The sequence below is a fragment of the Tarenaya hassleriana genome, unplaced genomic scaffold (genome assembly GCF_000463585.1).
Source record: "Tarenaya hassleriana unplaced genomic scaffold, ASM46358v1 Cleome5, whole genome shotgun sequence".
Taxonomy (NCBI): domain Eukaryota; kingdom Viridiplantae; phylum Streptophyta; class Magnoliopsida; order Brassicales; family Cleomaceae; genus Tarenaya; species Tarenaya hassleriana.
The window spans coordinates 1,688,375-1,709,181 of NW_010967707.1; the positions used below are offsets into that span (position 1 = coordinate 1,688,375).

The window sequence follows — 20,807 nt, forward strand, 5'->3', positions numbered from 1 at the left end:
TTGTTAAAATACAAATATATCTGATTCACCATGACGGAAGTTAATCCAGTTCGCAGTCTACGAACCGAGGAAACCCAGAAAGTTCCACCACAAAGATTCTATCTGTTTGAGTTGAAGGCAAAGGCACTTCACCACCTCGTCTCTGTTTCTTGGAGAAACAATGGAGTCGACGATCTTTAAACACGAAGAATACGACCGTGAAAGTGATCTGAAAGCTTTCGACGATGCAAAAACCGGCGTGAAAGGCCTCGTTGACGCCGGCATCGTCGAGATTCCCCGCATTTTCCGACACCCATCTGCTAACTTGATCGACGCGAAACCACTTTCCTCTGTCTCACCCCCACAGCTGACGATCCCCACCATAGATCTTGACGGGATGCTTCACGGAGACTCGAATACCCGCAAGAACCTGGTTGATAATATCAGAGAAGCTGCAGAGAAATGGGGTTTTTTCCAGGTGATTAATCATGGGATTCCTTCCCATGTTCTTGAGGAGATGAACGATGGGGTTGTCAGGTTTCACGAGCAAGACCCTGAGGTGAAGAAAGGGTTCTACACTCGTGATCCCACCAAGAAAGTTGTCTACAACAGTAATTTCGATCTGTATAGCTCTCCTGCTGCGACTTGGAGAGATACATTCGGTTGCTATCTGTCTCCAGATCCTCCCAGGTTGGAAGACATGCCAACCACTTGCAGGTATGCCTCATTCTTCTCCTGTTTCAGATGTGCAAATGAGCATAAGATTGATCCAGATTCAGACGTATGTCAAAGGGGTTTGTTTGTTCGCTCATATGTTTTTCAGAGACATAATGATGGAGTTCGGGAAGGGAGTGATGAAAGTTGCGGAATTGCTGTTTGAGCTTCTGTCTGAAGCTCTTGGTTTGATGCCAAACCATCTCAAAGACATGGATTGCGCAAAGGCTTTGCTGATGCTTTGCCATTACTACCCCCCATGTCCACAGCCTGATCTTACTTTAGGCCTAAGCAAGCATTCCGACAATTCTTTTCTCACAGTTGTTCTTCAGGACAACAATGGCGGCCTTCAAGTTCTCCATGGTGACAACTGGGTCGATGTTCCTCCTGTTCCTGGTGCCCTTGTCGTTAATGTCGGAGATCTTCTACAGGCGAGTGACAGAACACAGTTTCCTCGTGTGTCTGCCTTAGATTTTCTCCATTTTAATGGCGATTCCTTCTCTTGCAGCTAATAACAAATGACAAATTCATAAGTGCGGAGCATAGGGTATTGGCGAAAAGAGGTAATGGACCGAGGACTTCAGTGGCATGTTTCTTCAGCACATACCTGATGCCGAACTCAAGATTGTACGGTCCCATGAAAGAGCTTGTGTCCGAACAGAATCCTGCCAAGTACAGAGACACCACAATCACAGAGTTCGCTGCTTACTACAGGGCTAAAGGGCACGACGGGACCTCTGCTTTGCTCCACCTCAGGATCTGAAAAAAAAAAACACAATGTGTTGGATGCATTTGCTAGTTTGTTTTTGATCGATTTAAGTGGGATGTTTTACTCTGCTCTCTTTCCATTTCATCTTTGATCTTCAGTTTCAAATCGGGGATTCCTTCTCGCCGATACTTGTGTGTATGTGTATTTCCTTCTACGTTGCAAAACAAGGATTCTCTTCAAAAGAAAACGCCGCCATATCAGAAGAAACCAAAGCTAGTGAAAGCTTTCGGCTTGCGAGAAGCGGCGACAAGTGAAAATGTAAAAGCCACTGGGCCCCAAACTTCTCCAGGCCATGATTTTTCCACCACCCTTATCATCATCACGATCGTCGATTCTGCTAGTGGCCAAAATCCTTCAAAACCCAGAAACAGAAATCCAAGATTTTTTCATTTTCGTTTACCAAAAAAAAAGAAAGATTTTTTCGTTTTCTTCTCCTACTGATGACCCTGCACTGAGAAAAACAATGGAGGCGACGAACACGGCTGCATACGATCGAAAAAAAGAGATAAAGGCTTTCGACGAGACGAAAACGGGCGTGAAAGGACTCGTCGATGCCGAAATCGCAGAGATTCCACGGATTTTCCATCACCCCCATGGGAACCTACACAATCGGAAACCGCCACACTTGACGACGATACCCATTATAGACCTGGAAGGAGGGGTTTACGAGGAACCCATCACTCGGAAGAGAGTGGTTCATAAGATCAGCGAAGCAGCAGAGAATTGGGGGTTTTTCCAGGTGATCAATCATGGGATCCCACTGGATGTCCTCGAGAAGATGAAAAATGGAGTACGAGGGTTTCACGAGCAAGACCCGGAGGTGAAGAAAGGGTTCTACACTCGGGATTTCAGCAAGAGGTTACTCTACTTGAGTAATTTCGATCTGTACAGTTCCCCGGCTGCGAACTGGAGAGATACCTTCTCTTGTTACATGGCCCCTCAACCTCCGAGACCGGAAGACTTGCCGCTCGTTTGTGGGTAATGCCTTTCTTCTGCTCTGCTGTTTGGATGGATGGATAGAAGGATGCCAATTTTTGGGTTTAGTTTCTTTCGGATGGATTTAACTATTTGATTTATGAAAACTATAATTTTCGATTTTATATTGAATTTGAACAAGAATTCTATTTGTGTACGATTTTTTTTTAAATACTCATTTGTCAAATAAATTTTGAATTTCATATTCGATTCAAAATCGTTTTTTTTTTCTCCCAAAAAATCATACAATTCGATTTTTATATCGTATTATATATTATTTGATTATTAACCAGATGACCTTGCTTTTGTGATTGTGTGCTCTTCTTTACCGTCGAGTATACCAAAACAAACATAATGTATTTATAGATCATAGGTCTCATCAAATAATGAGAAAAGTGTCCATATGAATTGTGTTTGGTGGTGAAATTGTTTGCAGAGAAATGATGTTGGAATACTCGAAGCAAGTGATGAAACTAGGGGAGTTGCTACTGGAGCTTCTATCAGAAGCAGTGGGTTTGAGCCCTAACCATCTCAAAGACATGGATTGCTCGAAGGGGCTGCTTATGCTTTGCCATTACTACCCGCCCTGTCCTCAGCCCGAGTTAACTTTAGGAACAAGTAAGCATTCCGACAATTCTTTCGTCTCCGTTCTTCTTCAGGACGACATCGGAGGGCTACAAGTTCTCCACGACGAATATTGGGTCGATGTCCTTCCTCTTCCCGGGGCTCTCGTGGTTAACGTCGGCGATCTTCTCCAGGCAAGTAACAGTCGCATTTCCTTTCACACGAGACGATTATGAAATCTTTTGACGGCAAGAACCCGATTTCGGTTTCGAATTCGGGTTTTGACCGACAAATACCTATACTAAATTTGAGAGGGCGAGAAGCCTCACTTTCCTTGCCTCAACATCTCGCCTCGTCCCCTCGACTCCCTCTCTCTCCCATGTATACCCAAAATTTAGGTATTCAACCCTTGCTAGATCAAAATCGGATCGCCCGACCGAAAAGCACGAGGAGGAGATGAGGTCGAGATGGGATATGTCGAAAAAAAACTCAAATATACGATATGTATCCACTCCTAGTCTACACCCTAGTTCCCAGAGTGGTATTTAAAACTATGTGTTGGTGTGTCGGGTCGTGCAGCTTATAACCAACGACAAGTTCGTAAGCCTGGAGCACAGGGTAGTCGCGAATAGAGCAGGACCACGTGTTTCAGTTGCGTGTTTCTTCACCACGGGCATGACTTCTAACCCACGTGTCTATGAACCCATCAAAGAGCTTCTGTCTGAACGAGATCCCCCAAGGTACAGAGGAACCACAATCAAGGAGTATGCGACTTTCTACAATGCTAAAGGGTTAGACGGAACCTCTGCCTTGCTCCATTTAAAGATTTGAAAACGTGGACCAACAGAATGTCATATATGCACCCCATATATAGTATGTATATACACTATCTATAACAACTTAACTGTGACTGATATATAGTTCTTTCATATGTCGTTTTCTTAGGTAATAAAACGCAAAGTAGGATATACTATAAGTAAACGCAAGTAATGTCTAATAATTCAAAAAATATCACCCAACCTTCTTGCGATCAATGAGAGACCACGATGAAATTGGGGAAAGGAAAAGAAAACGTTTAGAAGAGAGAAAAAAATGACACAAATGTTCTCATTCATTCACTCAAAAAATTGTTGTATAAGCATTAAGTAGTATACTCTATAAGTTTCTATAACTGCCGTAACGCAAGCATATAACCATATCATTGCAGCAGATGATGATAGTAGGTATGATAAGCAATTATTAAGACTGATTTTAGATTCTCAGAAGGAAACAACTGACTTGGATTCTGCTGAATGTTGTAGCTGTGACATAGCTGTGTCCCCTTCAGCCTCTTCCATTGCTCTAACTCCCCCACTATAACGCTTCCTGCAGAACCAAGTTTTTCTTCCATAACCTAGTTACCCACTATTACAAAAGTATAGAACGAAAAGAACGTATAAACAAGAATGTTGTAGTCTCAAGTCAAGAATTCATCTTCCGACCACTTTTCCTACATTTTAGGATTCAGGAATATATATGTATATATATATAGTGCTACCAGTGTTTGCTGAAGGGGGGAATTTGGGCAACTTCCTTCTCATATGAGCAAATAGGATTATTCAAACATTGATATATTTTGAAAGAGAGGAATGCATACCTTTGAGAGATGAAACTCTCTTCAGAAAGAGCTTTCTCCAGTCTCTCCTCAAATGGTGTAGCGTGCCAACTCACTTTCTGATCCTGCAGAGTAGCAGAATCCAGTGCAAAAAGGTTCAATTCACTCAAGGAGTGTAACGTTAAGAAGAGCACATGAAGGATGGAAGAAAGCACAAGAAAATAATACCTCCTTGTACTTGTTTGTTGAATTTGGGATCCCATTTCCATCCCACCATTTGGGTGAATTTTGCGAGAGCTGTTCCGCATTCCAGTGAGCAGCAACCATACCAATGATAGGCCTGTCACCAGGAGTCATGGCAACTCGAGGAGTCCTGTGGGAAAAAGCTGCCACATTTTCACTACTATCCTCCTTAACTCGCTTCAGCCACGGAGAAAAGCTAGCTTCAACCTTCAAACCTTTCTCACGTGAACTTTCTTCCCCTTTTCTCCGACCTAATTCGGCACTGGGAGTTCCAACCTCTATCTGCTCATCACAGACCTGCACTTTAGCTCGTTCTTGGCTCCCATCTGACTCCTCAGGGACCTTAGATAAAGAGGCATTTTCGATTGGTTTGGAGACTGGATAAACAAACTGTGACCTTATTCTAGGCTTCACCCTGCCTGTTGATTCTAGATTCGCTGGAAATATGGTCCCGGGAGTTTGCATCTCATCAGAGAGCTTCAACGGGGTCGGATTAGGTGAGGTCGCCACAAAATTAGTTTTTGCTATCATCTCAGTATTTCCTGAACTGCTGCCATGGGAAGAACCAGAAAAGTATGGTTGATCAAAGTCGCACTCAAACCGCACAGTTTTTATCCTTCCAGATACTTTTCCAGCTGCGGGCGTGGGCCTGCAGGTTCTATCCATCTCACCCCTGAATTCTGTGCCAATGCTTCCAAGCCCTTCTTCACCAGCATCACTAGAACCAGAAGAGATTCTTCCGCTGTTTGGAGGATTGGTCACACAACTAGCATGGAGAGAAAAAAAAATAGTAAAGACCTAGATCCATCGATACACTAAAAAGGTAAAACCTATTGGAAGGTGTTAGAATCATGTATGATGTTACAAACAACACTTCTATACCCAGCACATGGAAAAGAATGCTAATGCTTTTCTGTTTTCAACCTCAAACATGGACCAAGTGTTTATCGAACAAAACAAGCTCTATTATTCACCTGCTAGGTGTTTGCTCTGAAGTAACTGTGTGTTGTACCAGTTCCTCACAAACTTTGAGAGGAGTTGGAGGCTCTTCATTTTTCTCATCCATGCGAAACTTCACAGCAGAGCCACTGGAAATCCAGGAATGAAATTGGGAAGATCCAGAATCTCTTTCATGTTCAGGAGTATCTTGTTTTTTGGATGCTTTCCGGATTTCCATCGGAGTCTCAGGTATGGTACCACAAGCTTTTAGAAAACGCGCCTGTAATTTCCACAAGTAAATCCACTAAATAAGACACTCAAACCATAGGGGTCGACAATCAAAATGTACAGACATAGGAGAAGAGAGGATTCTTGATACACCATCTGATCCATATCTGGCTGGCTTTTTAAACTTAGGGAAATAATTACTCAAAATACAGTTAAAGACGCTTTTGCATGACATGAGTATAATGGGAAATATGCTGCAGCAATAAAAAAACTTGACAAAATATAAATGTTAAAATGCATCCAGAATCCAGAGTCGGATCATTGTGCAATGTCTTAATCAAACGCCTAGCGGCCCGACTCATAAGGAGGCTAACTCGCTGTCCAAAGTGAGTAAGCTATGGCTCATTAACAATGGGAATTCATCTTAATTATTCAAAAGCTAACAAAGTTCAAAATCCCCATGAACAGTGGCATTCCACCAATACCAGCTTACCTCATCTTTGAGGCCTTTGTCGATATGTATAAAATCCGAGTCAAATCCGTCTTTTTCAGGTCGTGGTGAAGCTGCTTTCTCTGGAAAATTGGAAAAAGGGACCAGAGGAAACCTTGAATCAAAAACCAAGAACAAAACTGAAACCGCAACGAGGAGTAATACATCTTGAAACATACAAAATACACAGTAAAAAAAAGGAGATTCACCTTCAGACATAAACAAGGCTGATAAAGCGTTCTCTGAATCCTGACCTCTCTGCATAGATACAAAAGTAAAAAAATGTTAGCCATAATTGTTTCAGCGGGGACTGCTGTTGGATATCCAGATCATAGGCAAGGAAGGAATCATGTTAGGTTGAAATTCTTGGCACTTTCATATGCCACCAAAACAGTTCTGCTAGGTCATATCGACCGATTTTTCCCAATTACGGCCAAGAGAACAAACACGATTGTGATCTTATTCTTAAAAAATTCACGAGCGCAATAGTCGGCAATTATACTTGGCAGAATCAAAGCTTATTGACCAAACCGGACAAGACAATCAATTTGATTCTACGGCAGACAAACAAATTAAGCACAGTTTTCAACCGAAATACCATCGATTCTCTTTGTGACTATCCAAACAGCCGATCCTAACATCAATAAACACAGTAATGAACGAACCGAACAGGTTTCTTCGCCATAAATTCCCTAGGAAAAGGGGAACAGAAGAATTACTCTGGATTTGGCGCGAGAAGAGTGAGACGCCAGATTATTGGCAGACTGATCGCCTCTGGTGCGGAAGCAGTCCAGGAAACAACCCATGGCTCTGCAAACTGATACGTCAAGAAATCGCAGCGCAGATCTGTAGAAGAGATTTATCCTCCGCTTCAACAAGTGTCTCATATCATCGATTTTCTTAATAGGTGAACAGCGACGGGAGAACCGCAAGGCTTTTCAATCAGGAGGAACAGATTTTTCGAGAATCAAACAGAAAACAAGAGAGGGAAGGGGTGGTAGGTCGTTTTTTTGAAATTTCGAACAAAGCGGATGCGAGGGAATGAGACGAGAGATAGCTCACAAATTGAAAAAGGCATTTAACGTTTTTGTTCGTGCATTCTTTTCCACTTGCCGGCGCGTATGATAATGCTCGTACTCGCTTAGTTCAGACACGTGGAAGAATCCTATCCGTCATTGGCGTCTCCCGTTGGAACGAGCGAGTGGTGATTCTTATAAATGGAAATGGCGATTTCTCAGTAAGTGTTTAATGAGGAATGTATATTTTTTTGGTATGTAAAATGACATGATTGGACTAATATCTAATTATATTTAAGTTGAATATAATATACAAATTAATTACTTAAAATGTATTAAATACACTACATGGATCTAAATTAAATACTTTAAATCATCAAATTGAAAACAAAATATTTTAAAATAGTTATAATTAAAAACGAATTATAATGAATATAATTTTCCAAAAATAAAAAATTAAATAAAGAATAATTGAATCGAAATCTGGCATATTTATCACTAGTTTTGTTTTGATTTTAGAATCGTAGTAACTTGAGTAGTGATAAGTATTTTATTAAATAATTCCAACTTTTATTTTCGAGTTTTATTGAGTTGCGTTGCGTATTCATTTATAATTTTTTGTTAATGGCATATTTTTTTATTAGATGTATTTGTGATGTAAGAAACAGAAAAACAAAGCATAAGTTTTTGTTGTCTAATCTAATTGCAAATTCATTGCCTTGTCCGATTAATAAGTTTTTGTTCTTACATTTCGTTCGGTTTTCGAATTCGATTGTAAAATATCTATCCCATAGAGTTTGTTACTTATATATTCAACCGTATTTTTATTAGCTAGACAAATACAGATTACAATTTACATGTGATAAAATAACTTGAGCAATGGCATTGGCAACGTAGTATATTATACAAAAACATTTGGAGTTTGTTCAATGACATGGAAAATATTTGGGATATAACGCGCACGAGGACAAAAGGGTGCGTGCCACGTGGCAACTGGATGACCTGTACAACCTTATCCCGACATCAGAAGTTAGATCCTCCGATATCCAAACTCAGCCAATGAACTTCACACTCTTCTTCACTTCCAGCTCTTTGCCTTAATGACACCCTCAATATCTCCAAACACTTAGATTTTTGCCAGAGAGAGAGAGAGAGAGAGAGAGAGAGAATGGCGTACAGCGCGTGCTTCCTTCACCAGAGTGCTCTGGCTTCCTCCGCCACACGATCCTCCTCCTCCCCCTCGTCTCTGCACCACGTGGCACCCTCCAGGGCCGTGCAGGTCGTGTGTAGGGCCCAGCAGTCGCCGGAAGAAGATAACTCCGCCGTCTCACGCCGTCTCGCTCTCACTCTTCTCGTCGGCGCCGCCGCCGTTGGCTCCCGGGTCTCCCCCGCCGACGCCGCCTACGGTGAAGCTGGTACTCTCTCTCTTTCTCCCACCCAACACGATCACGACTCACCTACATATCTACGTCTACGTATCGTATATACACTTGTAATAATTCTACTGTCAATTAGCTTTCTCACCTGCTGGTAATATGGAATATTCATTCAGTTTGAAACTTTTTGTGACGGTGAATGGAGAAAAGGGATAAATGGGTCGTGAGTTTGGGTATTGCAGCAAATGTGTTTGGAAAGCCGAAGACGGACACCGATTTCTTGGCTTACAGTGGAGAAGGATTCAAACTGCAAATCCCATCAAAGTGGAACCCTAGCAAAGAGGTAGAGTATCCAGGCCAAGTCCTGAGGTACGAGGACAACTTCGACGCCACGAGCTATGTCACTGTCATGGTCACTCCTTCCGACAAGAAGTCCATCACTGACTACGGTTCCCCCGAACAGTTCCTCTCTCAGGTTCCCTTCACTCTTCACATTCTCTCATACCATTTCCCCTCCATGAATGATCGACGTTTGGTTTTATCCGATCAAGTTTAATGTTCATCCCCTTTCCCGTTGTCTTTCCAGGTCAACTATCTCCTCGGAAAACAATCTTTCTTTGGCCAGACTGACTCCGAGGTAATTCTAGTTCCCGCCTATAACTCGGGAGACAATGCAGTTGTATATGTAGTTCAAGTAACATGAATGCCTACCACTCTAATGGCAACAACTTAAGAAAGCTAAAACCCTAACTGGGAAAGAGCTGGCAATGCTTTCGAACAGAACATAGTGTGTATATATATATCGAGTATTGGAAGTTTTACCATGCAAGTGCCGGGGAAGAACGTGTGTCTTAACACGAACGGTTTTGATGTTTCTTCTGCAGGGTGGGTTCGACGGGAATGCAGTGGCGACGGCAAACATCCTGGACACATCGACTCAGGACGTCGGAGGGAAACAGTACTATTACTTGACGGTGTTGACGAGAACAGCGGACGGGAACGAAGGTGGGAAGCACCAGCTGATCGCTGCCACCGTGAACGGCGGGAAGCTTTACATCTGCAAAGCTCAGGCAGGAGACAAGAGGTGGTTCAAGGGAGCCAGGAAGTTCGTCGAGAACACCGCCAGTTCCTTCAGTGTCGCGTGAAAACGTCAATAGATGTCTGTTTTTAATTCTCTTCTATTGGTAAAAAAAAAAAAAAAAAACCTTTTGAGAATATATGAAGATTCACTTCGAGGTCAAAGCAGAAGCTGCAAATTCTTGCATTCATGGCGCACAGAACATTGTCTCGGAGATATAGTGAACATCCAAGCTAAGATATCAGGGCACCAATTTCAAATAGATAAAACTGATCTAGGGTTCCAAAAATAATGATGTGAAAGACATGGTTTAGATACGGAAACAGTGAGCGTGTGAAGAAGATCTGAACAAATAACGTAGAAGGCATTAGACGAATCTATACAGAGCCAGGGGCAAACACAGAAAGTCTTTTACAACTTGGAAAATATAAATTGGATGCAGAAATTGTAAAGGAAAGCTCCACTGGCGGTCTCTGGCAATAATGAACAAACATAGAACGGCTTCAAAGATAGCATGACAAAAAATAAAAACCCTCAGAGTTTCTGAAAAGCCAAAGAATCAAGAACCACAAATGCCCAATAAGTGTCATTCACTTCATCAACTAATGAAGTGTTTAAAGCACTTTCAAAGTACGATGAACTACAATTAGTTACAAGAACTGAAGAGAGGACAAATACATATTATGTATTTTAATAATAAAATTAATAAGATGTTAGTTCTTAAAAATGTTATTTTGATCATTTCTATTATTTAATAAGGACGAGAAAATCACAAAACATCACTCAAGAATTGGGACTTTACAAAAAGCTCTACAATTACACACTACATATATATATAATAAGAAGGACGAGTGGTACTTAATCGACTATAGTTAGCGTACGCAAAGTACACATCTTAGGCTGCAGGGGCCACGTCACTGCTGTCGTCATCATCGCCGTCATCTCCTTCGTGTCCATGGACCGATGACGTTGCTGAGTAAGCAAACAGAGCTTCTTGGAAGAGATTGTCTTCTGAAATGTTGCCACCCATCATCATCGTCATCACATCCATGGTTAGGGTTTCTGAAGAAGAGGAAACTCTATGCGTTGGGTTTTTTAATTAAGTGTTTTTTGGTCATGGCTACATATTTATAGCATTCTAGATTTTTTTTTTATTCTTTCGGTTCTTCCATCACTCACTGAGAATAGAGGATTTTTTTTTTTTGTATTTTTTTCATTATTAGGAGGTTTGCTTTTCTTTTTTACATTACATGCGTCATCAAAATCTGATCTCGTTGGATATTTGGATTAGTCTAAAATGTGCAATCAACACCGACATGTTTTGGCGGATTAATTACAATATAAACATAATTATATCACACACAAAAAAAACACTTCTTTTCAGAATTAAAGTGAAGCGATTAATATATTCTGGTGGTCTCGCTTGTGTCGCTTAGCCTTTTCCCGAAAGCTAGAGGAGGAGAAGGGGGGGGGAAGATGACATGGCATGATGATGTCCACGGGACCGGTCCTACGTGGCATGTGAAGAGCCGAGCTCATGGCTTTTGGCCGCCATGCACGCTGTCCACGTGGATAGAACAGTCCATGCACGCTCTCAACACCGTCTGCCATGCGCTCTTCTCGTACGGACGTACCCTCTTGTATACACATACACACACCATACAATGCATAATGTATCTTTGCACTCGGAGCTAAACCCCAAGACACGGCATCAGCATTTTTTCGCTAAGCATTTATAATTGGGTTCTAAATAAAGGGTGTGCTTTGTATGAACGGCAGTTTCAGGAGATTCATTGATTTACATTCTTTTATTCACATACCAAAGATTTGAAACGAATAGATTGCAACCCACATTCTTATTTTGCAAAGGCAACCATAAACAGAGAAGATGAATAGAAATGAACATTAATCCAACATCTGTATCAACTGGTAACGAAGGGACCAAAACTCCTTTTCGACCTCTGTTCAAGTCTCCACTTAAGAAATCCGGGAGATTAGATATAGTTGAACTTTCGGATTATAAAAAATAACGGAGAAGAGAAAACAATTAAGGGCAATAGCAAAAAAAGAAAACTCTTCCCATCCACAAATAGAGAACAACCCCACCACGGATCACAGCAATCACCTGTCTTCCCCTCCCAAACCCAAACGGCAACAAATGAATCCCATAACCTCTACTTTCAGACTCGCATGTATATAAACACAAATATGGTTGAATTTCACCAGATGAGCATTACACGATGATATAGTTTTGTCAGTCCCAAGCCCTACACAAATTCTGAATTAACAGAAGGATATGTAATCAAATCAGACTCTTTGCAATGACGATGAGGAAATGGAGCAGAGCAGAGACTTGAGGACTTGCACACTCAAGATTCTGGAGATGGGGCTGGAGGTTTCAGAAGTGGCTGGAGAGCCTTGACGACTATGCTCATGTTCGGTCTGAACTCAGCTTCATATTGCACGCACAGTGCTGCCACTGCCGCTAGCTGCATTCACCACACAACAAACAGAATACGTTAATCCGATCAGAAGAATCAAAGGGCTTCAAGACATTAGATCAAGCCAGAAACTGTGAAACAGAGATGCGAGACGTAGAATTTAGTCAAACACGTCAAGGTTCTCTTGCCATATCCGCATTTCAGAGGAATGAAGAAGTTACCTTAGCGACTGCTTTAGGAGGGTATTCTCCTTTTAGCTTTGGATCAACACATTGTTTGACTTTATCTTCACTCAGTCTTGGTGTAGCCTGAGCCCAAGAAAAAAGCCATGCATACGGATGCTAAGACAAGAGGAAAATAACACAAGATCCAGATTCGGAGCAAGGGAAACCAAGAAAACGATAAAACACACCCAGGTTACGAGACTTTGCTGGCCACGTGGCATGGTATGATCTACAGGTTTCCTCCCCGTCAGAAGTTCTAGAAGTACAACCCCAAAGCTGTACACATCACTCTTCTGAGTCAACTGTCCGGTCATAGCATACCTGCGTATGGACAGAACCATACTTTAGCCTCCCTAGTTAATACCTTATCCGCTCACACGGTATAATTGAACCTTATCCGCTCTCACGGTATAAACTATATGGAATATATATGTCAGAAACTCGTGGGGTGTGCAATAAACAACAATGTGCTGCCACAGACAATATGCCCCCAAGGTATTTTCGCGATTTCCACACCCTGGTCTAAATGTCTAATCCTTTTTTCTCAGTCAAACCATGAAAAAGTAATCTCGTTTCACAAACTTATGTTCTACTAGTTTGACTGCTGTGATGTTTCAAACCATAGTTGCTATCTTTCTCCACAGCCCAGACCAAGTAAATCTCTTCTGCAATCTGCATGTACCAATAAAGGAAATGCATCTATTCCACCATCAGGAGACTCAAGAACCCTCTGATCAAAGAGCAGTTAAAATGACAAACAAGGACCAACGGGATGATATCGAGACCGAGACATCTCAAAATGAAGCAACATACACCAACATTTAACAAAATACCATGGGATATAAAAGCAGATGTAAAGGCAGAAAGGACAAACGATATTATATATATAATTGTAACCAAAGAGTTTTAAGAAATATTACTCTGGAGCATGATAACCAAAGGTTCCCAAGACTCGAGTAGAGTGAAGACGAGCAGCATTGTCAGGAGCTTGATTTGAGAGATTAAAATCAGCAATCTTCGCTTTAAAGTCTTCAAACAGAAGAATATTGCTAGATCTTATATCTCTATGTATTACAGGAGACTGTGCCTTCTCATGCAAGTACTCCAAACCCCTAGCTGCCTCAACGGCTATTCTCACCCTCGTTATCCAGTCAAGTGTTGGCCCTGGCTGTGCCCCTTGAACTCCTTTCCTACCTATAATAGCAAAATATGCAATCAATATATATATGGATATACCTTGGTCACCGCCTAACTGAGAAAATTTTAGCAGAAAACTGAATGGAGAATCCAGAAGTATAGAAGAATGTCTAACCATGTAGTATGTCATGCAGAGATCCCATCGTTGCAAACTCATATGCAAGAACACGAAGATTCACATCAACGCAATAACCAAGTAGCTGAATAAGATTCTCATGCTTCAGTCTTGAAACCATGGAAACCTAAGGAAAAGAGAAATGTTAATACATCAAGCTGAAAGAGGATATGGAAGATAACACCATTTCCTGATAGAATCATATCCAGTAATACTTATCTCAAAAACACAACCCAAATGAAATTGTTAGAGGTTTGAAGAAAATATATAACCTGACTCAAAAACTCAACATCTGTTTCAGCTTCTGGTGACACATCAAGTTTCTTCAGAGCAACAACTTTCCCATCATTTATGGTTGCATAATACACTCTTCCATAAGATCCCTCACCAATTAATGCTTTTGATCCAAAATTATCAGTCTTTTCCTTCAGCTCGTCCAAAGACAAGGCAGGAACCTCAATGGGAGGAGCTTCCTTCTGCATTTCCGGTTTTGCAGTAGCAGATGGTTTTTGGTTCTTCTGATATCCTATGATTACAAAGACAAGCAAGCATCATAAGGAAAACAAAGATCATGATTCATTTAAAAACACACAGATATCGTACTTAAATGTTTCAAGCCAATGAAAAATCTTTGAAATGGAGACTCTTTTTTTCCTGAGGTGGGCAATGTGATATGTATTAGACAAAGATTGATCGTTGGTGCCTTTATTAAGTTAACACGCTAGTTAAAATCTATTCAAGAAGATTCACTCCGAGTTCGGTACATTCTCTTTCTCGCTGAAGAGTTGGGTAGACTTAATAAATCCTTTTCAGTTGACAATTCTAAGACCCCACCTGAACAGCACAAGACCGATATCCAATCACAAAACAGTAGAAAATAGGAAGTAGTCTTGAAAATGGGATTCCTATATATCAATAAATCAGTAGAGACCATGTATAGATAAGCAAGTACTGTGGGTTATATGAAAAATCTTTGGCTACATACCATCAGATTGGTGCCTAGGACTTTTCAGGTTTTCCTCTTCGTTTAATGGATTTGAATCTTCCATTTGACACGTACAACAGAACCACTTCCGCATCCTTGTTCTCTTCTTCACGTATGGATCTGCAGCTTTTGGTTCCTGTAACCCTCTAAAGTAACCAGATGGCTGAACATGACCGGACATGAAATATCAAAAGTTACCTTCTGTCAGCTCAAGACATTATAGGAGAAGGATAGGTGAGACAAATGGTTAAACTTTTTAAGCATTCCCAAGTAACTGTGTCTTTGTTTGAAATTTCAAACTTTAACCAAGTTTCTTCGACACAGAAACTATTAGTCTATCTATTACATAAAAACAGGTTCTTTGACAAAGACCAACTAAAAGCACTGTCATAGGAAATAGCTTCACTCGCAACTGCCAAAGATTTCAGACCCAACATTAAAAGCTACAGCTTCACCGCACTACCTCCAACTCCAAAGGAAATCAGGCAAAAGGAGTAAAGCATCAAAATGGCCATTCTAGATTAGTGCTAAAAGCCTAAAACTTTGATAGAAAGGAATATTTTTTGGTGATCATTGAAAAATAAAAAGGGTAGAGCACCATGTAGTAAATCTATATAACATTTCTTCAGATAACCGTTAACAAAAGATGAACTCCCAAATCAAAGGGAAAAGAGGCATAGAAGAACTCCACATCTACAAAGCAATTCAGCAGAGCAAATTTTCTCGGAACAATGCACTTCAATGGAGACAATAGTTCATCAACACCAAATCATATATATATATATATATATATACACACACACCACATAAATAGGTTACACAAGAAAATGGACCAAAGCCATGCCGCCAAACAAGGTCGGCAACGATCACATTCAATTGAAGCGAAAACAGTGAATTAAAAAAATTACCATCCGACAGACGAACAATTACAAATCCAGAACACGACCCAGAAGAGAAAGCGCCCAAATTTATACATCAAGAATCCAAAACACCAGCAACCCTTTGGAAGCTGGTATATACCCAAACCGACACTCCTCAAACGCAGAAAATTGCCAAGAAATGGAATCAGATACAATACTTGAAATCTACGAAAGTAAGCAAAATACGTGAAGGAATCGAGCGACTCCCAAGAAGCCCTAAACCCAGAAATCGAAAGAGGGCAGCAGCGAATTGCGAAATCGGAATCGAGAAACAAAAAAGGAAAATTCTTTTACCTGTCTCAATCTCTAAATGTGCTTAAGCTGCGTGCGACACTCTCACTCTCTCTCTAAATCTCTCTAGGGTTTGATGCGAAGGTTTCTGGTTCTGATGAAGAGAGAGAGAGAGGGCGCTTGTGAGAGATTGCTTGACGGAGACGGAGAGAAAGGGGAATAAAGGAAGAGACAGAGTGGCAAAAGAAAACGGCCAAATGAATACCCCCAACCGACCTGTTTCTTTCTTCTTTAATGATTGAATCTAACGAATCTTTTTTATAATTGAACGGATCAGAAATGATTTTGGTATTCATTACATTTATGATGATTTTACAATACAAAATCCAACAACTATACAACACCAACTCTATCCACCACTACTATCACAATCCAGAACCTTGATTTTTCAAGCATGTTCTGTTATATTCTTGCTCCAATGGTTCAAAAGCTGGAAACTTTGCTTCAGAACCTATGAAAGGCGCAACCTTTTTTTAGTTTCATTGCCCTTTAAGCAAATTCCAATCCAGGAAACAGATTTATGCAGATCTCCAAGTCCTGGTACCAAACTTAACCAGAGCCCATGAAGTCAGAATCAGACAAACCTTTCTGACATCCTATGTATGAACCGCCTGAGTATTACTCCGGATTACTCTGTGAACAGGGTCAGTAACGTCTCCAGTGGTGTTTCGCGGCTGGATGAATAGGCCAATGGTGAGAAATAATTAAGAACAGATTCGGATTAGAAATTTTACGGGAAGATAACGTAGAAGCATTTAAGATTTCGGTATGTACCTATCACATTGCATCAATGTACCACAAATTGTGGTCTACAATATAAAGCTCCTCTTCTCAGGTAACATGCCGTAACAAATGAGCTCTTCAATCCACACAAATGATCACTTTTGATGCAATCCTGAGCGTAGATCCATCCCGATCGGTTGTTAACTTTCTTAGATCCTTAGCACAGATGCATCCCAATCCCGACCAACTGAGAATACAATGGATGATTAAGAAACTGCCATCAAAACTCTAGCTTTTGGTCAGTCTAAAGGACAGGCTCCAGGCTCTTGATCGAAAAAACCAGAGCATCATGCTCCTAGAGATCTTTCAAATACAGGGATATGCTTTAATGAGTGGAAAACATTAGCAGTTTCAGGCACGTTCGGGGATGCGATATCAGCCAAGAAGGCGCGCGGCCATAGATCCAACATCAAGATGACTGGACAGGAACTGACAGAATAACCGACAAACTCAAGCTTCCATCATGTCTTCTTTGCTTCAGTCCAGTGGACATCCTGCATAATTGAGGCAATTTGAAACTGAAAACACCAGAAACAGAGTACTGCATAACACATAAACAACTCACAAAATATTCACAAGAATTTTTGTTTTCTATGAAGCAAAAATTGTCTCATGCTTAGATAATTTCTGGATCAAAATCATGAATGCTGAGAATAAGATACAGTTACATGTAAAATAAGTTATGTGAAGCCTTTCCTATTACCACATTCCAAAATAAGAAAGGAAGAGCCAAAGAGAACAAACCATCTGTGAAATGGAGTCCAGAAGCAGGAGTGCCTCATTGACCTTTTTGTCCCAGAAAAGTCCTTTAATAAGGTTACTCAGCGTTTGCAACTCTGGAATAACACCTTTCTTTGTCATTTCTGAGAACAGCTGAAATGCCTTGTCCACTTCGTTAGCAAGGCAAAGGCCTTCAATCAAAGCATTATATGTGCTACCATAGCCAGCCAAAGTGGGTGAAAATGATGCAACCTCTTCATGTAGCGTAAGAGCTACCTCCAGCCTTTTAGCTTTAACAAAATTATCGATCAGAACTGTATATACAGAAATAACCGGTGCAGCATCATCCTTCGCTATCTCATCTAGGAGTCCAAGTGATGATATGAAATCTTTATTGAACCCTTCAATAACTTTTCGATAACTGGCTACATGCACAGGCCAATGCGTCTGTTTCATTTCTTCCAGAAAACTGTGGGCCATATCCAATAGACCATTTCTACAGCAATGATCTATCAACACCCTATAAGTAATGAAATTCGGAGCAACACCTTTTGAACCCATTTGTTCTAATAGCTCAAGGCATCTGTCTATTTTACCCATCTTTCCAAATCCATCAATCATTGCAGTGTATGTCACAACATTTGCCTGACAACCTTTTTCTTCCATCATTTGCATAAGCTTATAGGCCTCATCAGTTTTGCCAACCTTGCATAACCCATCAATCATCTCAGTGTAGATAACCACATTAGGAGCACAAGAGTTCTCAAGCATCCTGGACAATACTTTTAAGACTAAATCCAGACGTTTTTCTTCGAATAAACGGCCAATTAGAGAGCTGAAAGTATATACACTTGCAGTGTATCCATGCTCAGACATCTTGGTAAACACTTCTTGTGCTTCTTCAAGCTTCCCAACCTTACAGAACCCATCTATAAGAGCATCATATACTACCTGATTTGGTTCACAACCTTCCATGGCCATAGCATCTAACAGCTCCCAAGCTTCTTTGACCTTATGAGCCTTGCACAAGCCATCCACCAAAGCTCCATATGTAACTACATTTGGTCTCTCGCTATTTCCGTCATTCTGCTTGAAGTACATATCTACATCTCGAACATCTCTGCTGCCGCACATTTTTTCAAGAATCTGGCAAGCTTTCTCACTTTGTCCTGCTTTGCAATGACCATCAATTAAAGCAGTATACGTAATAATATTGGGGACAAATCCATCAGATAACAACATTTCAAACAGCTTATTTGCATCGGTGACCTTCTTTGCCTTAAGATAGGAATGGATGAGAGCAGTATATGTCACCAAGTTAGGCGGACAACCAACCTTTCTCATTTCGTCAAACCACTTACTAGCCTGTTCAATGAGGCCAGCTTTGGCAAAGCTGTCAATTAAAATCGTATATGTGTAGACATCAGGAACAATGCCACTCCTTTTCATTTCTTCAAACAACAGGAAAGCCATTTCCACTTTTGAAGCATTGCACAGATAACCAATGACTTTCGAATAGGTACTGGTATCTGGTACGAATCCTTTACCCATCATTTCACAGATAACGTTAAATGCCTTTTCAAACTTTCCAGCACCACAAAGACACCGCGCAAAGTTGCTGACATTAATTTTATTCAGCACAACACCCCCAGCGAGCATCTCACTATAAGCTTTCTCAGCCAACTCCAAGAGATCACTACTTGGTAAGTCTTGGTTGCCACAAATATTCCCAATCAATATGTTGTAAACAACATATCCTGGCTTGTACCCACATTGGATCATTTTCTTTAGCAATTTGTAAGCATATGAATAATCCCCTGATCTGCAATAAGCATGCACAAGAGAATAAAAAATCTTAGGACTTGGATAACAACCTTCCATTATCATCGTATTGAGAATTCTCTTACACCTACCAAGCTGTCTTTTGTTCAAACATCCACACAGCAAAGTTGAGTACGTTACAACATTAGGAACACAGGAATTAGCTCGCATCCTATTCAGGAATTCCATAGCCTCTTCAAAAAGCGAAGCTTCACAAAGACCGGATATAAGTTTTGTGTAAAATAGAGTATCGGGCACAAAATCCTCTGTCTCTATCAATGTCAGAGCTTCCCTCCACTTTCCTGCTTTACAAAGCGAATAAGCAAAGCATCTGAGCGTAAACCCATCCATCCTAAGATTCGCAAGAGACATCTCCCGAAGAACCAAAGTAGCAGAGTCCAAACGGTCAGCTTTAAGAAAAGCCTGAATCAAACAATTGTAAGTAGATCTTGAGGGCCTATACCCACAATCCTTCAGCCTCCCTAACTCCTCCAGAGCAGCATTAAACAACCCGTTTCGACAATGTTTCTGAATCAAAATATTCAAAATTTTCCCAAGAACTTCCCTGTCATCGTCCCTGATCTGCTGCAGAAGCACTTCAGGAACTTTTTCGTCATTATCACGCACAATAGCTTCTACCAATGCATGATACACGGGCACTGTATGCTTATAACCTATCTGCCTACCTGCCCAAATGAAGAAACTGACGATGGCAGACGGCCTTTTTATCAAATGCAGCACCTCAATCACCAAGCTTTCGCTCAGCTTCTCCCTAAATTGCCTAAGAAACTTCTGGGTTTTGCTCCCAAATACATCCTCTTCACTAGAAACAGCGTTCGCAATCGAAAGTGCATCAACCGAGCATTGACTTACCTCAACTCTGGGCACTCTTTGAGAATCATCACTGTGGTCAGAATCCACTAAAGAATCGCGCAGAAAGGAGAACTCTTTACTAAAATCTACCTCTTCCTGCGATTTGATCGGCGAAAAAGGATCATCCGGGTCCACTAACCCATGCAATTCATCCGGCGGGGAAGTGGAGAGAAATCTAGGCGAGAAATTACGGCTACGGCTAGAGATTCTATTAACAAGAGAACATCTATGAGATGATTTGGGGGGAAAATGTGGGCATGAACGAGAAAGAAGATATCTGACCAATCTTTTCTTCATAACACCTGAAAAATAAGACAGAGTTTAGGGTTTAGAGAACTGGGGTTTATGCGAGGAGACGAGGGAAGAGGAAAAGGACCCAACTTTTTTTCTTCCCTGAAAAATGTTTAGAATAAATCAGAAAGGTAAAAATTCTCACACATATATGATATATAGGGTTCCCGAGATAATTATG

The 20,807-nt window shown here is 40.9% G+C and overlaps 6 protein-coding genes and 1 long non-coding RNA gene across 9 annotated transcripts; 3 read left to right on the plus strand and 4 right to left on the minus strand.

Moving 5' to 3' along the window:
- LOC104826246 (1-aminocyclopropane-1-carboxylate oxidase homolog 1-like) lies at positions 1-1,586 on the plus strand. The gene is made up of 3 exons (XM_010558853.2): positions 1-696; positions 803-1,124; positions 1,202-1,586. Exons 1-3 carry the CDS (start codon positions 161-163, stop codon positions 1,454-1,456), a joined length of 1,113 nt encoding a protein of 370 aa, XP_010557155.1. The 5' UTR covers positions 1-160; the 3' UTR covers positions 1,457-1,586.
- On the minus strand, positions 1,109-1,619 carry LOC104826245. Its single transcript, XR_773728.1, has 3 exons — positions 1,527-1,619; positions 1,301-1,452; positions 1,109-1,201 (listed from the first exon to the last, which is right to left on the minus strand). It is a non-coding gene; the product is annotated as an uncharacterized LOC104826245 (long non-coding RNA).
- Positions 1,620-1,668: 49 nt separating this feature from the next.
- LOC104826244 (1-aminocyclopropane-1-carboxylate oxidase homolog 1-like) lies at positions 1,669-3,932 on the plus strand. Its single transcript, XM_010558852.2, has 3 exons — positions 1,669-2,440; positions 2,874-3,195; positions 3,581-3,932. The coding sequence occupies exons 1-3, from the start codon at positions 1,755-1,757 to the stop codon at positions 3,830-3,832; spliced, it is 1,260 nt and encodes a 419-aa protein (XP_010557154.2). The 5' UTR covers positions 1,669-1,754; the 3' UTR covers positions 3,833-3,932.
- Positions 3,933-4,089: 157 nt separating this feature from the next.
- LOC104826243 (protein JASON-like) lies at positions 4,090-7,717 on the minus strand. Its single transcript, XM_010558851.2, has 7 exons — positions 7,215-7,717; positions 6,705-6,753; positions 6,499-6,578; positions 5,813-6,057; positions 4,824-5,604; positions 4,638-4,720; positions 4,090-4,366 (listed from the first exon to the last, which is right to left on the minus strand). The coding sequence occupies exons 1-7, from the start codon at positions 7,380-7,382 to the stop codon at positions 4,261-4,263; spliced, it is 1,512 nt and encodes a 503-aa protein (XP_010557153.1). The 5' UTR covers positions 7,383-7,717; the 3' UTR covers positions 4,090-4,260.
- A 900-nt stretch (positions 7,718-8,617) lies between these two features.
- LOC104826247 (oxygen-evolving enhancer protein 2-1, chloroplastic) lies at positions 8,618-10,112 on the plus strand. The gene is made up of 4 exons (XM_010558854.2): positions 8,618-8,926; positions 9,130-9,362; positions 9,474-9,524; positions 9,772-10,112. The coding sequence occupies exons 1-4, from the start codon at positions 8,680-8,682 to the stop codon at positions 10,030-10,032; spliced, it is 792 nt and encodes a 263-aa protein (XP_010557156.1). The 5' UTR covers positions 8,618-8,679; the 3' UTR covers positions 10,033-10,112.
- Positions 10,113-12,007: 1,895 nt separating this feature from the next.
- On the minus strand, positions 12,008-16,266 carry LOC104826249 (PTI1-like tyrosine-protein kinase 1). Of its 2 annotated transcripts, none has more exons than XM_010558857.2 (8): positions 15,836-16,102; positions 14,928-15,090; positions 14,215-14,468; positions 13,943-14,069; positions 13,551-13,824; positions 12,819-12,951; positions 12,628-12,714; positions 12,008-12,454 (listed from the first exon to the last, which is right to left on the minus strand). In XM_010558857.2, exons 1-8 carry the CDS (start codon positions 15,836-15,838, stop codon positions 12,335-12,337), a joined length of 1,161 nt encoding a protein of 386 aa, XP_010557159.1. In that variant the 5' UTR covers positions 15,839-16,102; the 3' UTR covers positions 12,008-12,334. The 2 variants fall into 2 exon arrangements, with proteins under 2 accessions (XP_010557159.1, XP_010557160.1); XM_010558858.2 differs by lacking the exon at positions 15,836-16,102 and adding an exon at positions 16,142-16,266 and having other exon boundaries at positions 12,013-12,454.
- Positions 16,267-16,381: 115 nt separating this feature from the next.
- LOC104826248 (pentatricopeptide repeat-containing protein At1g06710, mitochondrial) lies at positions 16,382-20,717 on the minus strand. Of its 2 annotated transcripts, XM_010558856.2 has the most exons (4): positions 17,666-20,717; positions 16,913-17,415; positions 16,723-16,812; positions 16,382-16,589 (listed from the first exon to the last, which is right to left on the minus strand). In XM_010558856.2, exons 1-2 carry the CDS (start codon positions 20,630-20,632, stop codon positions 17,383-17,385), a joined length of 3,000 nt encoding a protein of 999 aa, XP_010557158.1. In that variant the 5' UTR covers positions 20,633-20,717; the 3' UTR covers positions 16,382-16,589; positions 16,723-16,812; positions 16,913-17,382. The 2 variants fall into 2 exon arrangements, with proteins under 2 accessions (XP_010557158.1, XP_010557157.1); XM_010558855.2 differs by having other exon boundaries at positions 16,382-16,812.
- Between the last annotated feature and the right edge of the window lie 90 nt (positions 20,718-20,807).

What these genes read in the sequence shown, in the direction of transcription:
- LOC104826249 (XM_010558857.2), bottom strand. An exon ending in ATGTTGAGTTTTTGAGTCAG is followed by an intron (nt 14,070 to 14,214) that starts GTTATATATTTT and finishes TCTTTTCCTTAG; the next exon opens with GTTTCCATGGTTTCAAGACT. An exon ending in CTCCTAAAGCAGTCGCTAAG is followed by an intron (nt 12,455 to 12,627) that starts GTAACTTCTTCA and finishes TGGTGAATGCAG; the next exon opens with CTAGCGGCAGTGGCAGCACT.
- LOC104826247 (XM_010558854.2), top strand. Translation starts at nt 8,680, where the DNA reads ATGGCGTACAGCGCGTGCTTCCTTCACCAGAGTGCTCTGGCTTCCTCC. An exon ending in CGCCGCCTACGGTGAAGCTG is followed by an intron (nt 8,927 to 9,129) that starts GTACTCTCTCTC and finishes TGGGTATTGCAG; the next exon opens with CAAATGTGTTTGGAAAGCCG. An exon ending in TTGGCCAGACTGACTCCGAG is followed by an intron (nt 9,525 to 9,771) that starts GTAATTCTAGTT and finishes TTTCTTCTGCAG; the next exon opens with GGTGGGTTCGACGGGAATGC.
- LOC104826246 (XM_010558853.2), top strand. Translation starts at nt 161, where the DNA reads ATGGAGTCGACGATCTTTAAACACGAAGAATACGACCGTGAAAGTGAT. An exon ending in GACATGCCAACCACTTGCAG is followed by an intron (nt 697 to 802) that starts GTATGCCTCATT and finishes TATGTTTTTCAG; the next exon opens with AGACATAATGATGGAGTTCG. An exon ending in ATGTCGGAGATCTTCTACAG is followed by an intron (nt 1,125 to 1,201) that starts GCGAGTGACAGA and finishes CTTCTCTTGCAG; the next exon opens with CTAATAACAAATGACAAATT.
- LOC104826244 (XM_010558852.2), top strand. Translation starts at nt 1,755, where the DNA reads ATGATTTTTCCACCACCCTTATCATCATCACGATCGTCGATTCTGCTA. An exon ending in GACTTGCCGCTCGTTTGTGG is followed by an intron (nt 2,441 to 2,873) that starts GTAATGCCTTTC and finishes AATTGTTTGCAG; the next exon opens with AGAAATGATGTTGGAATACT. An exon ending in ACGTCGGCGATCTTCTCCAG is followed by an intron (nt 3,196 to 3,580) that starts GCAAGTAACAGT and finishes CGGGTCGTGCAG; the next exon opens with CTTATAACCAACGACAAGTT.
- LOC104826243 (XM_010558851.2), bottom strand. Translation starts at nt 7,382, where the DNA reads ATGAGACACTTGTTGAAGCGGAGGATAAATCTCTTCTACAGATCTGCG. An exon ending in AGCCTTGTTTATGTCTGAAG is followed by an intron (nt 6,579 to 6,704) that starts GTGAATCTCCTT and finishes CCAATTTTCCAG; the next exon opens with AGAAAGCAGCTTCACCACGA. An exon ending in GAGAGTTTCATCTCTCAAAG is followed by an intron (nt 4,367 to 4,637) that starts GTATGCATTCCT and finishes TTGGTTCTGCAG; the next exon opens with GAAGCGTTATAGTGGGGGAG.
- LOC104826248 (XM_010558856.2), bottom strand. Translation starts at nt 20,632, where the DNA reads ATGAAGAAAAGATTGGTCAGATATCTTCTTTCTCGTTCATGCCCACAT. An exon ending in TGGACTCCATTTCACAGATG is followed by an intron (nt 17,416 to 17,665) that starts GTTTGTTCTCTT and finishes TCAATTATGCAG; the next exon opens with GATGTCCACTGGACTGAAGC.